We start from the raw sequence: 16,179 nt of genomic DNA, 5'->3' as shown, positions 1-16,179 counted from the left end.
CACACACACACACACACACACACACATACACACACACACACACACACACACACACACACACACACATATATTTATATTACACAGATGGGAATAGAGACATTAGAGGGAAAAAAAAAAACAAACTCTCTGAGACTTGTTTAAAAGAGCTTGGGCAGATGTCGTGTGTGTGTGTGTGTGTGTGTGTGTGTGTGTGTGTGTGTGTGTGTGAATGTGAATGTACTGGGGTACTTTCCAAACACATGTACTGGGGTACTTTGAGACTTCCAAAGTGTTAAAAAGGTCAAAATGTTAAAGTGCATGCTTCACCGTTGCCTGAGAGCTACTCTTTAGATGGCTAATCATTTTTATGTGTCTGTCTATGTGTGTGTGTGCGTGTTTGTGTGTGTGTGTGTGTGTGTGTGTGTGTGTGAGTATCTAAGCATGTGTGTATGTGTTAACTTCCTGCATATTGTGCTTTTTGGGATATGTTTCATCATATTTCATATTATATTCAAAGGACAGAATTTATGGTCCCATAAAGGTTAGTCATGAGTTTAGAAGTAAAGTGTGTTTGCATAAGTATATGTTACTGCACCTCAAAGACTCAGGGACAGGAGTTGCTCGAAGACTCAGGGATGGTAGTTACTCAAAGCACTGCTGTGCATGTTTGTTTCCCATATGCAGTGTCAGCATTTACATTCCAGAGAAACTCAAAAACGTTTTTACTGCAGCGTCAAGGTTGGCCCCTCCCTGGTATTGCGGTCCTGTGTTTCATTGTTTTGCATTACTTCCTGGTTTTCATTCCATGTTCTTGTATATATATATTTTTTTTTCTGTTCGGCCCCTTGTTTGGTTTTCTCATTGTGAGGAACACAAATAGCTGAAAAATTATTGCTTATAAGTAGAAACTCCAGAAGACTTGCATGAGCATAGCTGATGACTTTATAGTCCTACTGCTACTGAAATATTCACAATGATGAGAAGCAGGAGACTGTCAGAGACAGACTGGTCGAGGACCAGGAGACTATCAGGGATGGACTGGTCGAGGACCAGGAGGCTGCCAGGGATGGACTGGTCAAGGACCAGGAGGCTGCCAGGGATGGACTGGTCGAGGACCAGGAGGCTGCCAGGGATGGACTGGTCAAGGACCAGGAGACTATCAGGGATGGACTGGTCGAGGACCAGGAGGCTGTCAGAGATGGACTGGTTGAGGACCAGGAGACTGTCAGGGATGGGGATGATTCTCACCTCTTCTCTTCATTTGTACCTGAACGTCCTCTTGATGTGGCCGTAGAAGAGACTGCAGGGACGGAATCGTTTTGTTTGAGGGAGAACTTGTTGCTTGACCCCAGGTGTCCCCAGCAGGTCTGATTATGGGAGAATGTTGCGTGGAGGTGCGTTGAAACCGACTGAGCAGCATCTGATTGGTTGCACTCACATATCAGTCAGCACGTCAGCTCTGCCTACTCTTTACAAACACGCGGACAAGTATGTGAGAAGCATGTGGCGGTCACAAGACACTCCGGTAAATCGGGTTACAATGGACATAAAATTAATTTGTCTTTCCTGTCTGAGGCAAGTTAGATTATTTCCTTCGACCCTTTAAAAGATATCTAGCATTTGCAAATCACCAGCATTTAAGCCATGAACCCACGCAAATTCGCTTGAATCCCCCAACTCGAGTCTGGATGATCCCCTGGGTGCCGGTGAATCCCTGGAATAACCTCTGTTCCTGATTCCATAGCAGTACAGCCTCTACCACAGCAGGCTGGGTACAAGTCAGATACAAGTACGTTCTGAATAACATAATAGTAATATATAGTAGACATGGAATAAAATAATAAAATGGAATAAAATATGTCACTGGGACAGAGTTGTGAGTAAGAAACGGTTTTCCACAAATGGATTAAGAAGACTCTCGAGCAAAAACATGGCACATAACACTTGTGAAAATCTTGTACATTAAATATCTATGGATTGCAATAACATAATAATCTTTCTTGCAGGAGTTAAAGCAAAAGATGTGAAACACGAAACTCAGAAACAAAGCATCGTTTAATGGGCTCTCAGTCATTTTTTACAGCCTCTTTGAATCTTTTTTCCCCACTTTTAACTTTGTAGAGAAAGTACAGAGCTGAGTCAGTGGCAGAAGGCCAGGGACACTCATTACCAGGGGAGGCGAGGAGAGTGGGGGGGGACCCCGACCAGGTCTGGAGTTTTCACTGACCTCAGAGCAGCCGAATCCTGGAAGAGTTTGGAGTTCGCACACCCCTCGACGGAGATAAAAAAGGGCTTCACAGAGCAAAATGAGTATCGTACCACAACAGGAGCTTCAGAGTCGATGCTGGCAGTCTCAGGTCTGGGGTAGATAAAGAGCTGGCTGTGATGCTCTCTGTGTGGAGGAGGACATGACCAGGAGGAGACCCATACAGTCCAGCACGACGTGGGGATTGCGACGTGTGCGTCCCCTCGCCAAGTCAAGAACAAAGGCCCTTCTCATTGAACTCCACCGTGAGACAGTGGAAGCACTCAAAGCGTGCATCGATTTGCAGCCTCGGAGCTGGCTGGATCCAGCAAGGGAAAAAGAAGAAAGAGCGTGCAACTTCGGACATCCAGGAACCCATCCAGCCAACACGCCAATTAGAAGTGCCCCCGACCACTGCAGTAACCAACCTGACGGAAAAAAAACCCCCAAAAAACCCAACTAGTTTCCTATTTTCCCTGTCACTTTTTAGAGTTGATCGCTTTCCTTGCTGACACGCTCCTTGCTTGCTAGGGGTCTGTCAAGATTCATGAAGAGAAGATCTGTGAGCTGGTGATTCATGCTGCGTGGATGGCCGTGTAGTAGTTCCAGGCCGGCCTGGGGACTAATGTCAGGGCTTAACCGTGGCTCGACTCCTAGTGGGGCTCAGTTTTACACGATAATGCTGTCTGGAGGGAAAAAAGAAGTCCCTGGGTGTAGCATAACCACAGAGGCCCGCCACTCCTGACAGTCTCGCAGGTTTTCCGTGTGCTGAGCTGACTTCATGTAGTGAATTTCCATAGAAGTGGACAACAAATGAATCGTGATGAATCATCAGAGCTGTGGAGCGTAGCAGCACTGTTCTAGGATCAGATCCCCTCATCCTTGTTCGAGATCTCCTTTATGGGAGCGCTGGCTAAGGACCAGGACAGCAGGCAGCAGTGAGGTGCAGGGCAGGCCAGATCCACTTAATCACACAGCTTTTAAGGACCGGTCAGGAACCAACACTGTCAGGCCCGAATCCAGCTGTCCGACAACAAAGCCTCCTGCCTTCGCCTCAAGAGGACCCCAGCAATGTGGACAGCCCATCAACTGAACCTTCTAGAGTTTCCATCCAAGACAAGAAGCTTATTGGCATGGGAGTGGCACTGACACACACACACACACACACACACACACACACACACACGCACGCACGCACACACACTCACACACACACACACGCACACACAAACACACACACACTCATGCGTGCTCTCTCTTGCTCTCCACTCCCACTCTCAAGCAGACCTGTTCTGTCTGCCTTTAATTGGTCCTCATTAAGGCCCAAACTGCTGCTGCTGTTCTATTTTTTTTTTCCTGAAAAGGCTCCAGAAATGGTAATTAATGGTGGGATCTAGAAGAATGCTGGCAATTAACCGGTGCTGACAGGCGAGGAGAGCCAGGCGTGGGCAGTTTTGATGATACCGCCGTTCGGCCGAGCCCACTGTTTGTTTAGCTTGTGGCGTTCCAATGGGACAGACTCTGTTTGATTTAATGCTGGTGAAAATAGACTTTCACGAGCTCTTTGCAGCTTGTATTGACAGGGTTATGGTGAAGATTATTAATTAATGTTCCTATTGAGAATGGCAGGATTTTCAAATGAAAGACTCTCGAGAGCAAAAAATGCAGTGTCCTGATAGCGGCAGAAGTATCCTCTTCGTTTCGATCTGTGTCTCTCACTATCTCAAGGCCTGGATTGAAACAGTCTCTCTGTGGCAACTAATAAAACAAAATGTTTAGAAAAGAACCACTTATTCATTTCTGTGCTGTGGGTTTCTAGCTCATCTGTGAAACATTTGAACCTTGTGGCACACTGAACAAATGTACAAAGACATCCACTTGTCTCACTGTCTGAATATAAACTTCTGTCTCTCTCTCTCTCTCTCTCTCTCTCTCTCTCTCTCTCTCTCTCTCTCTCTCTCTCTCTCTCTCTTTCTCCTCCCTGCTCTCTCTCTCTGTAAGGGGAGCCAGCCCTGGTGAAGGAGAACAACTGCCTGAACGCGGCCAAAGCGTGCAACCTGAATGACACGTGTAAGAAGTTCCGATCTGCGTACATCAGCCCATGCACTAGCCGTGTCTCCACAGCCGAGGTGTGCAACCGCCGTAAGTGCCACAAGGCACTGCGCCAGTTCTTCGACAAGGTCCCGCCCAAGCACAGCTACGGCATGCTGTACTGCTCATGCCCGCCGGGCGACCAGTCTGCCTGCTCCGAGCGTCGCCGCCAGACCATTGTGCCCGCCTGTTCTTACGAGGAGCGAGAGAAGCCCAACTGCTTGGTCCTGCAGGCGTTCTGCAAGAGCAACTACATCTGCAGGTACCTCCATCCACCTCTCCGGCACCCCCCACAGGCAGCTCCTGGCATTGGCCATAGCATCTTCACTACTGGTTTTATAGAATATTGGTTCCACCTGCTGTATAGCTGCACCTGTTGGTTGCCAGTTCGTTCTGGTCAGTTGTGTGTAGGCGGAAGTTCATTGGCTAGTGCTAATTTGCTTTGCTGCCCCAGCTGTTGACTCTGTGTTATTCTAAGGCCAAGGCGCTGTGGATGTATATACACTGGAACGATTGCTGAACGGTTGCTAATAAATGCCGTGTCTCGGTAAGACGTGGTGTCCTTGGGGGTGATGTTTGAGGGAGCATGCATCCTCGTGCAAGACCCCACGCCGCTGCAGCTCTGTGATCACGCCACAACATGGTGGCAAAATGTTTTGCCGTCAGACGTGCTAACAAATATCTCCCCAACACGAGGAGCTGGCGTCTCAGGGCCAGGCAGTACAGCGCCTCTCATACCAGCAGAGACACGCCGCCTTAACCCTGCATCTGCTGCCTATCTGTGGGGAAATAAACTGCATATTAACACGCACCATGGAACTTCTGCTGTTAGAGCAATTATAGCAATTACTGGAGTGCAGCAATAAACCAGGCGAGCGCCATTTAGGTGGGTTTGGGGCTCACTTCAAACTGCTGGAAATGGTATGTTAAAAATACAGGAACGCACTGAACTTTGTGTGAGGACGCAAACCGCATCAGTTGGAGGTTGGTAGGTTCGGGGGATAAAGAGAGAGAGAGAGCGTGGGGGGGGTAGAGAGAAGGGGAAAAGAGAGGGAGGGATAAAGAAAGAGGGAGAGAAACAATAGGGGAGAGAGAGAAAGAGAGAGAGGGATGATTGGAGAGAGATGGGGAGAGAGCGAGGAGAGAGACTTAATGAGTCTGCTTAATCAGAGCATCTGTGACTGTTCTCACCGCCCGTGAGCCCACGGCGCTCACACAGATACACGTGCAAACAAATGCAGGACATTTGGACTCCGGCCCCTGATACCTGTCACCACATCCTCCTCTCTCTCCCCGGGCATCTGTCAGGAGCCGCACCACTCCGCTTTAAATCCAGCCCCTCCTCACCTCCGCCAGGCTCCGGCATGCCCTGCCGTGGTGCGTGTCAGGAACGCTTAACACGGAGCCAACCAGAGCTCCTCCTGTGGTGGTCACGGGAAGGCGAGCAGGGCCTGCTCGCTCACGTGTGTCTGTGCTTGTGTTTCAGGTCTCGACTGGCGGACTTCTTCGCCAACTGCCAGCCTGAGTCGCGGTCGCTGTCCGGCTGTCTGAAGGAGAACTACGCCGACTGCCTTCTGTCCTACTCGGGCCTCATCGGTGAGCCTCCCTCTTTTTGTAGCCCCGCTGCAGTGGTTCACTATAGTCAAACCTGTTCATTATATTATTGGACAATTCTGATTGCCATAATGTTTTAAAACTTCAATTCTCCTTCTGTCTGTGCTGTTAATACCCTGCTGTTGTTAATCTCATTGATGATTGTCTGTGCTCTCTATGCTCAAGAATGTTTCAGTGTTGCAAAACTCATCGGTGGGTGTGCCTAGCCCACTCAGCCATCAATAACCCCATTGCCACCTCTAAAGTGTCTATCTCTGTGGCTTTTCCACCACCAAAATTTGCACGAGCCGCTAAAAGTCGTACGTGTCCACCAAATTCCACGTGACGAGGACCAAGGCCTTGAGCTAAGGATCGGAGCCTGGATCTAAAAATCCCTCACCCTTCCCGCACGTTTGATCCACCGGCACATGAGCGGATTGGCTGGGCAGGGTGGGCGGGGTCCACGTTTCACCGGAGAAACAGTGGCAAACCAGAGTAGGAAAACCACAGGGTAGATGTGTGTAAAATCCAGGAGTGATGGGGAAAAGGAGAGAAACAGATGAGCCCTTTTGTTCTCTGCCTCGCGTCTGCCGAGACATGGACACGCAGCCAGAGGATGGCTGGCGAGAAGTGTGTGACAGCAAACCACACACGGCAGACCACCTGGCCTGTTGCCACCAACCGTGCAGCCCAGAGAGAGAGAGAGAGAGAGCGAGAGAGAGACAGAGAGAGAGAGAGACAGAGAGAGAGAGAGAGAGAGAGAGGTAGGTGCAGAGCCACAACGATGAAAAGATCTGCACTCCCTGTTTGTTTTAGGATAGGAAAGGAAGCCGTGGCTTTGCTCTGGGGCCATTTGACGCCTCCCACCCTCCGTAACAGAGGCTGGCAGGACGGGGCACGAGAGCACAGGGGCTCTGATTATCCTGCTGTTCTTTGGCGCTGTTGCTTTAACAGTGAGGGCCCAGGATTTCACTACAGCAGGCCAGTCACACTTGCGCTGTGCAGTTCTGTGATGCAAATCAAACTCGTTTTTATGGGCACCAGTCAGAATAACTGCGCTGTGCATGATAATACATGTCATAACACATTCCACTTGAAGCAGTGATCACTACATTTTAGACAAACATGGATAACACATACGATAGCGGGACATGCTTAGAAAGGGCATTGTTTTGAGTTTGTCCAAAGGAAGTAATGCGTTTTTTTCTTCCGCAGGGACGATGATGACGCCCAACTACCTGCGTTCGCCCAAAATCAGTGTGTCGCCCTTCTGTGACTGCAGCAGCAGTGGCAATAGTCAGGAAGAGTGTGAGCGCTTCACTGAGTTCTTCACAGACAACGCCTGCCTGCGTGAGTCAAACCACTCTCTCTTTCTGGCTTTCCTCTCTCTCTCTCTCTCTCTCTCTCTCTCTCTCTCTCTCTCTCTCTCTCTGACTGAGTCTCTCTGACGTCCAAGACACTTTCTCGGATCCACCTTATCAGTCCCTGCTAATGAATGTCAGGAAAGCCTGTGGTTTTGCCACAAAGCTTTGCAGTGTCCGTCCAAGTGGTACAAGCCGTTGCAGAGGGGAGTGTTGTGTGCGGATCAGGACAGCAAGAGAAGGCTTCATGTGCAGGCCCTGGTTAGATAACTAAGTGAAGGTTCAGTGTGTTTGTGTGTGTGTGTGTGTGTGTGTGTGTGTGTGTGTGTGTGTGTGTGTGGGCAGCGTATTAAATGAGATTTGTCTCTGTCTATGTTGTGGGCTGTGGTAATGTGAGCTTAAAGATGCTCTTCTGAAGGTTAAACTGGGTTAGACTCGTTCACTCTCTCCTTTCTTTCTCTCTCTCCTTTTTCTTTTTCTCCTTTTTCTCTCTCTTTCCTCCTGCTTTCTAAGGTTCTTCTTTCCACTTCACCTCCTTGTACCAGACAGACACACTCACACACACACACACACACACACACACGCACATTCATCATCATTTCACTGTTTGTCAGGTCAAGGCAGCTCAGGTGGATGCACACACAGACACACACATTCCACTCCCTCTCTCCGGCCTCATTGGGTCCTGCAAAAGTGGATGTCTGGGTAAAACGATGGACATCTCTCTCGTTCTCCTCTTTGTCTCATGTCTCTCCCTCTGTCTCCGTCTGTCTCTCGTGTCTTGTTAGTGGAGCTCAGTGTTAAGGCTTGCTGACAGGACTGTAGTGGAGGGTGAACAGTGTGTGTTGCTTTATTTGTGCTGGCAGTTCACGGCCCATGACGGAGTCTCTTCAGGGCCCTCACGTCTCTCTCCTGCCTGGAGGCTCCTCATGTGTGTCTGCCTGTTCCTGTAGCTTGTGCTGGAATAATGTTCCTGGACTCTGTGATGTAGCAGTCCAAACCAGCCAATCAGCAAAAGAGTTTAGTCAATAAATTAGAGTCTTGATGTCCATAGGAACTGTGACACAGGAGGGCGCTCCTAACAGAGGAGGCCCAAGTGTGTCGTGTGTCAGGCCCATGTGTGTTTACAATTGTGATCTTTCAATGTAAAAATTAAGATTTAGTACTACATATAAACTTTAGTTTACCAAAGCACAGCACAGACATAAAGGTCCCTGAGGAGCAACCTAAGCCAAATGGTCCCGTTTCAAAAGTTTGTCACAGTCTCTTATATGCGTCCTCCAGAAAGAACTGTGCACGTGCGCTAATGTAATCACATTCTGTGATAACAATGAAAGAATCCTTTAGTGGGTCAGGCCTGAGGGATCTGTGAAAATAAATCAAGCCTTCTGAATGGGTGTTTATAACAGAGCAGCAGCACTCACTGTGACGTGGAGAAGTTATGAGGCGAGATATATTAGAGACAAATCCAAACTCGTGGTTATAGTCACGGCTATGACAAGCTATCGCGGGAAAGGCTATAGGATAACGAGCAGCCACGAGACTGAGACAGGTGATACAAATGATGTGCGGAGAAAACGAAACCGAGGAACTGAACCGAAACAGGGAAGTAAAGCAAGAGAAAGAGATGAGACTGGGTAACCATGGCGACAGGATGCTAGGGAGGGGTCAATCATGACACACACACACATGCACCCAGACACTTCAAAAACAATGCAAAACTGCTGGCAGTGCATGGCTAGAACACATGTTGTATTCACGCAGCACCTAGGAAGACTACACTGATAACTAGTGGTAATGAGGTGGTCCCGTCCTGAACAAGACTGAAAAACCAGGTGGAACGAACCCTTTTGTTAATCTTTAACCGGCTCCATGGCATTTCACTCATGATTTACACTCACAGACAAATAATCTATAATCAAACAGCTAAGTCGTAACAGTGAATAGTCCAATGAGAAACGGTTAATCCTCCAGATGGGATGGTGAGGCGATCTGATATTTACCTGGCCATATTTACCCAGCTGAGGACTGCTGACCTACTCTGCCATGGCTTGTCTCTGATGCAGGCTCTCTGACGGTGTAGGAGCAGAGCATGTGCGCTTGAAGGAGGCCACGGTAGATTTCAAGGTCTCGGGCAAACAAAGCAGTAGCACGCAGAAATGCTCCACACTCCACACACACACAGACACACACACACACACCTACCTGCTGGTTCAGGACTGGCCATTAGGAAGAAGGTTTGGACTCATTTTGCGCACTGAATCCTATCTTCAGCCCTGATTTGTGTATCAGAGCTACACAAGAAGTGATTCCTTCACTAGGAGAGTGTACTGCAACACATCAAATCCTCTCCTTTGGTTCATTTTATTGATTTATATTTCCGTGTGTAGCACAGCAGAGCTCACCAGCAGTGTGACATCCAGCGTTATGTGTTAATAAACCTCGGGCCACTGCATTAGTGCGGCGTCATAACAAGACTGCACTTTTCTGCTCTATTGGGTTTTTTTGTTTGTTTGTTTCTCCTCATTCCTGGTGCTGTTTCTGCACGCATGCTTGTCGTCAGCCTGAGCGACATCTCCATCATCCCCGTAGGTAACGCCATCCAGGCCTTTGGCAACGGTACGGACGTGAGTGCATGGCAGCCCATGGCTCCAGTGCAGACCACAACTTCCGTGACGGTGCCGTCCCAGAGGGGTCAGGAGCGAGGACAGCCACCCCACGCCCCGGAACCCGGAACAACCAACAACCGCCTGGGCCCTGGGGACAACTCTCTGTACCAGTTCTGCGGGAGTCTGCAGGTAGGGTCATCAGTCACCCTCGTCAGAGTTCAGGGTTTGACTGTGTGTTGCAAGGGTTTGCAAAATTAGACGAACTATTGTGTGCAAGTAACAATTGTTGTGTGTTGTGTGTGAGCAGGTGACGTACAAAACAAGCACGGCACCTAAACAGTTAAACAGAGAAACTCGTGTGTGTTAAGCAGAGAAACATATGCGTGTGTTAAGCAGAGACATGTACGCATGTGTTGGGCTGGGGTCAATGATTGTTTTTCTGAGTTTATACTAAACGCATTTCTTGGAGGAAAAGCATTTGTAAGAGAGAAAACAAAAATAAAGAGTCAGCGAGCAGTGTCAGCCTCACGGAGGCGCTCCTGTTGGCGCAGAGAAAGAAACAAGCTGGTTACACCAAGGTCATGGGGTCAAAGTAGCCCTACTCTAATGTGAAGAACCAGGCCAACTAACCCTACTGCAATGTGAAGAACCAGACCAAACTAACCCCACTCTAATGTGAAGAACCAGGCCAAACTAACCCTACTGCAATGTGAAGAACCAGGCCAAACTAACCCTACTGCAATGTGAAGAACCAGACCAAACTAACCCCACTCTAATGTGAAGAACCAGGCCAAACTAACCCTACTGCAATGTGAAAAACCAGGCCAAACTAACCCCACTCTAATGTGAAGAACCAGGCCAAACTAACTCCTCTCTAACGTGAAGAACCAGGCCAAACTAACTCCTCTCTAATGTGAAAAAGCAGGCCAAACTCAGATAACCCCACTCTAACCTGAAGAACAAGGGACGTGACTGTAGGTCACGACTGCATACTCACAGAGCTTTTCAAAACACTGCATTTATTAAATGTGAAGGTAAAAAAAATACACTCCATTTCTGTATTGCAGCACTTTTCATTTCTCTCTTCCATTTGGAGGCATAAAGGGCGGGATCAGGACATCACCGCAGGAACGAATCGGAAATTGTAAACACTGGAAGAGGTTGCAGGTTGGGAGTTGGAGCCCAGGGTCGCTCTGTCAGCTCAGGGTTTGGCTGTGGTGCTTCGCTTCCTGGCTGTAGCTTCAGGAGGATTCGTTTTCACTGGCACACCCACTGGCCAATCCATTCATTATGCTGTCACCAAGCCTCCTGCACTATGCACACGTTAAACACACACACACACACTCGCACATGCACACAGACGCACACACACAAACACACATACACACACACTCACACATGCCCACACACATACACACACACACACAAAAGGCTGAGCCAAGCACATGTGCTGGTAACAGAAACGGCAGGTCTTCGGGGGCTCAGGCGGAGTAATGCATAGGAAGACCTCCCTCATCTGTTTCCCCTGACTACACATCTCAGATGCCAGGCGCTGAGCGGGCAGACGCGACCGTGTGCCATCGTGCTATGCCACAGGCCTCCAAATGAGCCCAACAGTTTTGTGTTTTTCATGACCAGATTCAGCTTGTCAGTTCTGTTTTTTTGCATGACTGTAACTTTCTACTGCTTCTGGCACTTCCAACACACTACGCAGGAACAGAAATGACTATAGCAGCAAGGATAAATGAGGAATTTAACGCTCTTAGCAGAAAACAAAACAACACTTTGACAGAATAAACGGTGTGTGTGTGTGTGTGTGTGTGTGAGGTTATCCAGACTTAGGAGGGTGATAGGTCAGGTTCATTTTGACTCCAACTGTCGTTATGCTGGTTAAGAGGTCAAATTGCTGTAATAGTGTCTTTTTTCTGTCTGTTCTTTAGGCTCAGAAGCTGAAGACGAACAATACAATAGATGTGTTGTGTGTGGTGAGTGAGAATGCCTTTCTCTAGCATTAACATCCAAAGCCATGTTAGACAGATACAGTATAGCTACCGTATAATTACTAGCTACCATATAGTTACCATATAGATTTTTGGACTGCCACACTGAGACAATGAAACGTTTTTGGTAACCTCTGACCTTGCCCCGAATGGCACTTCCTGCCCCGAGTGCTGGTGGCCTTTGTCGTGGGTGAGCCTGAAATGGGGGTGTTGCTTATCTTTTACCTTTTAAAGTTCACTAAATGTCATTATACATACTAAACGCAGCATTACACGCAGGAGTGACATTTAGCGTTGCATCGGTGAGCCCAAATAGCATAAAATAAAACAAACACACAGACAGAAAGAATGAAAGAAAAGGAGGCCTCTCTTAGCCTCACGTTTCATTTCACTATTAAACACCCTCCAACCCCACCACATTATCTCACTGGAATTGGAAATCATGTAATACCTATCATATAGATAATGGCTTTTTTATATATTATCCTAAGGGAAAGTGTTCTCTGGCCTGCGCAGTAAAGTCAGTTTATAGGATTATAGGACATTAGTGCTGTGTAAGTCTGATTTTGCCTGACCAAGGCAGCATGTAAAACCTTTGGTTTGGAGAAACTTAGATCCAGCCTGTGGCCCTTAATCTGGAACCAGCAGGGCTGATAGCACTGTGGTCAGTACTGTAATAGCAGGGCCTTCAGCACAGCAGTGTTACAGATACCACTGCACAGGGCAGTGTACCGCACAGCACAAATACTGGATGTTTTGTTAGTTATCTCAAAGTTAGTCCTGCCAGAACTAAGACATTACATTGACAGTCCTTTTTGGTGGGTTATAGTTATTTGCATGCAGGTTTACATATTAAGGCTGGATTTTGCAGTTCTATAGAGCTATCTTAGTTATCTTAGTACAACAGGTGAATTAGAGCCAGCTGTCCTGCATGAAGAGAGTGGAAACATGTCCATGTGCTCAACTAAGCTCCGACCCAGCATGTCCATGTGCTCAGTTGAGTTCCGCCCTGTCTCCTCAGGATCCACAGGTCAACGACCCTAGCTCCTCCAACGCCATGTCTGGGAACGCCTCCGAGAGTCAGGCATCTCCGCTAGGCCTCAGCTCTCTGCTGCTCCTGCTGGCGATATCCCTGTACTGCGCCCTCATGCCCATACCTGCCGCCAGGCCAGGGTTGTAGCGGCTTAAGCAAGACAAAACATGGACGCTCACAATTTGTATAAAACTGATCTCTGTTCTCCGCCTACCTGTTGTACTCATCCTCTCTCTCATAATTTCTCTCTCTCTCTCTCGCTGTCTCTCTCTTACTGCTCTGAGTTTTAGGAAATTGTGTTTAAGATGTGTTGATGCAACAACAGCAACAACAAAAGTGATTTTGGTGTATTTGAGTTTTGCTCCCAGTTGTATTTTGGGTTTTGTTTTGTTTTTCGAGTTGTTCTTGACCTTTATTTTTGCTGGTTTTGTTTTCTTTTTTTCTGGAAGAAGAGATATGAAAAGGTAGCAGGGGATTTATTGAAGGTCTTAGAACATTCCAGAATGCTCTGCAGGACAGTCCCGAGGCTCGCTGGACTTGCTGATTAGAGCGGGAGATCATACAGAGGCTCTGCATCAAGAAATGAAGGCAGAGAGGAGGAAGTCTGTTTAGCTGCTTGTGACGATCCTCGTCTGTGTTTGCGTGTATTGCGTGTCCTGCGTGATTAGTGATATGACATGCGACTTATATCCAACACACAAAGAAGAAAAACATAGAAGGAGCTCAGAGGGACGCTAGGAGGTTTGGGATACATGTTCGCCATAACCCACAGTCCCTTGGGCTTTCGATGTTCATTACTTTCAGCAGACTGTGCTCAAGTCACACTGTCATCAACTCTTTTCCTACTGTCATGCATACCACACACATCACAGTGCTTCAGAGTACAAGTTGACTGGCAGCAATACACACACATAGACACACACACACACACACACACACACACAAAGAAAAAACAGTCTAAGGAAGGTGTTGTTCATAGGATTTCAGTTCTGCATGAGTACTTTATAATTGTTTTAAAGGGATTCTTTTGAGGAACAAAGATTGGTCTTATAATGCAGATAGTATATATTTTGAGATCCTAGTTTGATAATTTAGGGTGCATCACAGAGAAACTTTTTTTAAGAGTGGGGAGGGTGTTCACAGGGAGTGAGAGAATGCACCTGATTGGCTGCGTCAGTGTGGGCGTGGCACCAGGTATGTGCACATGTGAGCACAGCAGTGCCACTAACGATTAATTCAGACACAGACCCTTCTGTTCTTCTCTGTCAAACATGACATGCATCTGTCCTCAGAATGTGTGTTCGTATCAGCTTTGCAGCGTCACACTATTCTGTGCTTGGACAAATAATAAGATTAAACATGAGGACATGTATACTAGTCTCCCTTTCTATCTTTTTTGTGTATTGTACATTTTTTCTGAGAGTTACAGAGGGGGACTCTATCATGGTTGTGTCATGACTATATGTAAAAATCAGATAATCTCAATCTTGATAATCTCAGTCTTGATTAAGCTTGAGCCAGTTTTATTTAGGTACACTCTCTGAGCAGCACGGTGTGTCTGAAGCATGTGCAGAACTCTGCTGTGCACACGAGGCGTTTAGGATGTGCTCCTATGCTTTACATGGCTTTGTTGAGCAAGAAAATGCATTATTCTTCATATTACTTACCGGGCATCCAGGTTATGTTATAAAACATAATGCATAAGTACTCCAAAGGGATTGGATATCAGATTGGCTTGAATTTGAATCTGATCTTGCCATGTTTGATTACAGTGGATAAGGCTGTAATGTGTGATTGGCAGACATGTATACATCATATACAGGATTAGACTACATGTACAGCAGTGACTGCTGCCACTGTTACACTAAAGTGTATTACATGCATTTATCTGAATACAGTTCTATTGTCTAATTATTTAAAAAGAAAGGAAAAAGAAACCAAAAAAAAAATCTTATTTTTGTATCTTTTGCATTGTGTGTTTTAATTCCGTCTCAAGATACTCCTGCCCCATGCTACCAAACTGAACAGCAATGGAGTTGTGAACCTAGCATGGGCCGTAACTGCAATAAAGGTATCGAAAACCTGGGCACCTCACGGATCAGCCGAGCCGTCTGTGGCTCTCTTGTGTGCAAAATCCACGCTGAGCATACAAAACAGACCTGTCCTTCTGAGCTGTACAATTAATCTCCTCTCTGATTGGTTAGCTGCTTTCAGACCACACGCCATTGGCCAAACGTCTTTGGGGTGGTAGACCGCTCCCAGCATACGAGTAGTGAAACTCCTCCCATCACGCCTTGATCACCCAGACGATTTGACATCTATGACTCCCCCTACCCCTGTTACAGCTCTTATGGAAGTGGATTCAACAGGTAACGGGTGAATTCAGTTAGAGATCAGAACTTCCACCTGGATTCACCTGGCCAGCCCATGTAAAGGAAAGTGCAGAGATCCCGGGTTTTGTATGCTCAGGGTATGCTGGAACGTGGGAATGTGCTTTTTTGCAAATCATGGTCAGAGTGACAGAAAAATGTAAAAGCTTAAAATATTTCTACACATCCACATCCTGGTGGTCACTGAAGATGGAGGACTTATTCTTGGTTATAAATATAAGATGCCTCATCTATCTGACATATTTCTTCATAGCTTGTGAAAATGTAAAAACATATATGACAACAATGATTAAAATGTTGACTCATCCCACATTTTGCTGTGGTCTTTTTTTGGGGTGGGTGGGGGTGGGGGTAAAAACAGTGTTACTAAGAAACAAGTGTCTATAAGCAGTAGAAGAAACTGCACTGGCCATTTATAAAGCAACTTGAAAACTATACAGGCGCAGATGCACATGAGAGGGTATAAAGAAATGAGTTTGTTTCACTTGGTCTCAGGAAACATCAAACCCCTGCTGCGTTATCCCTCCGCAGTCTTAACTGTGGACTCTTTATTCAGTTTCTGAAGTTGGATGGATTCGAGAGCTGAGATACCTAGGCCGGTATCTCCGGTCCTGCACCAGCTCTATAACAGCTGCAGTGCTAATTTGTGAACCAGAGGAATTTGAACCAGATGGGAACCAGAGAAACGAGAACCAGAACCAGAGGAATCAGAGAGGAAAAGGATCCACAGGAACCAGAACTAGAAGGGAACCAGAGGAACAAGAACCAGAGAGTTACCAGATCCAGAGGGATGTGTTAGGTGTTAATCCCACAAGTTAGAGAGCTTCTCCTCTGCCTTATCCCAGTGAGACCTTGTGCCCTTTCTCTGAGTCGTAGAA

The 16,179-nt window shown here is 47.1% G+C and overlaps 1 protein-coding gene across 1 annotated transcript in view; it reads left to right on the top strand.

Moving 5' to 3' along the window:
- Positions 1 to 15,611, top strand: part of gfra1a (gdnf family receptor alpha 1a) — a 56,823-nt gene extending 41,212 nt beyond the window's left edge. The window contains exons 4-9 of the mRNA XM_027017330.3: positions 4,226 to 4,577; positions 5,802 to 5,911; positions 7,124 to 7,258; positions 9,862 to 10,067; positions 11,819 to 11,863; positions 12,900 to 15,611. Coding sequence (XP_026873131.2) covers positions 4,226 to 4,577; positions 5,802 to 5,911; positions 7,124 to 7,258; positions 9,862 to 10,067; positions 11,819 to 11,863; positions 12,900 to 13,058 — 1,007 coding nt within the window. The 3' untranslated portion in view covers positions 13,059 to 15,611. The remainder of the gene's footprint in view (positions 1 to 4,225; positions 4,578 to 5,801; positions 5,912 to 7,123; positions 7,259 to 9,861; positions 10,068 to 11,818; positions 11,864 to 12,899) is intronic.
- Positions 15,612 to 16,179: the final 568 nt, after the last annotated feature.

The sequence above is a fragment of the Electrophorus electricus genome, chromosome 12 (genome assembly GCF_041902795.1).
Source record: "Electrophorus electricus isolate QZ-2024a chromosome 12, ASM4190279v1, whole genome shotgun sequence".
Taxonomy (NCBI): Eukaryota; Metazoa; Chordata; class Actinopteri; order Gymnotiformes; family Gymnotidae; genus Electrophorus; species Electrophorus electricus.
This window is presented reverse-complemented; position numbering and strand designations above follow the sequence as displayed.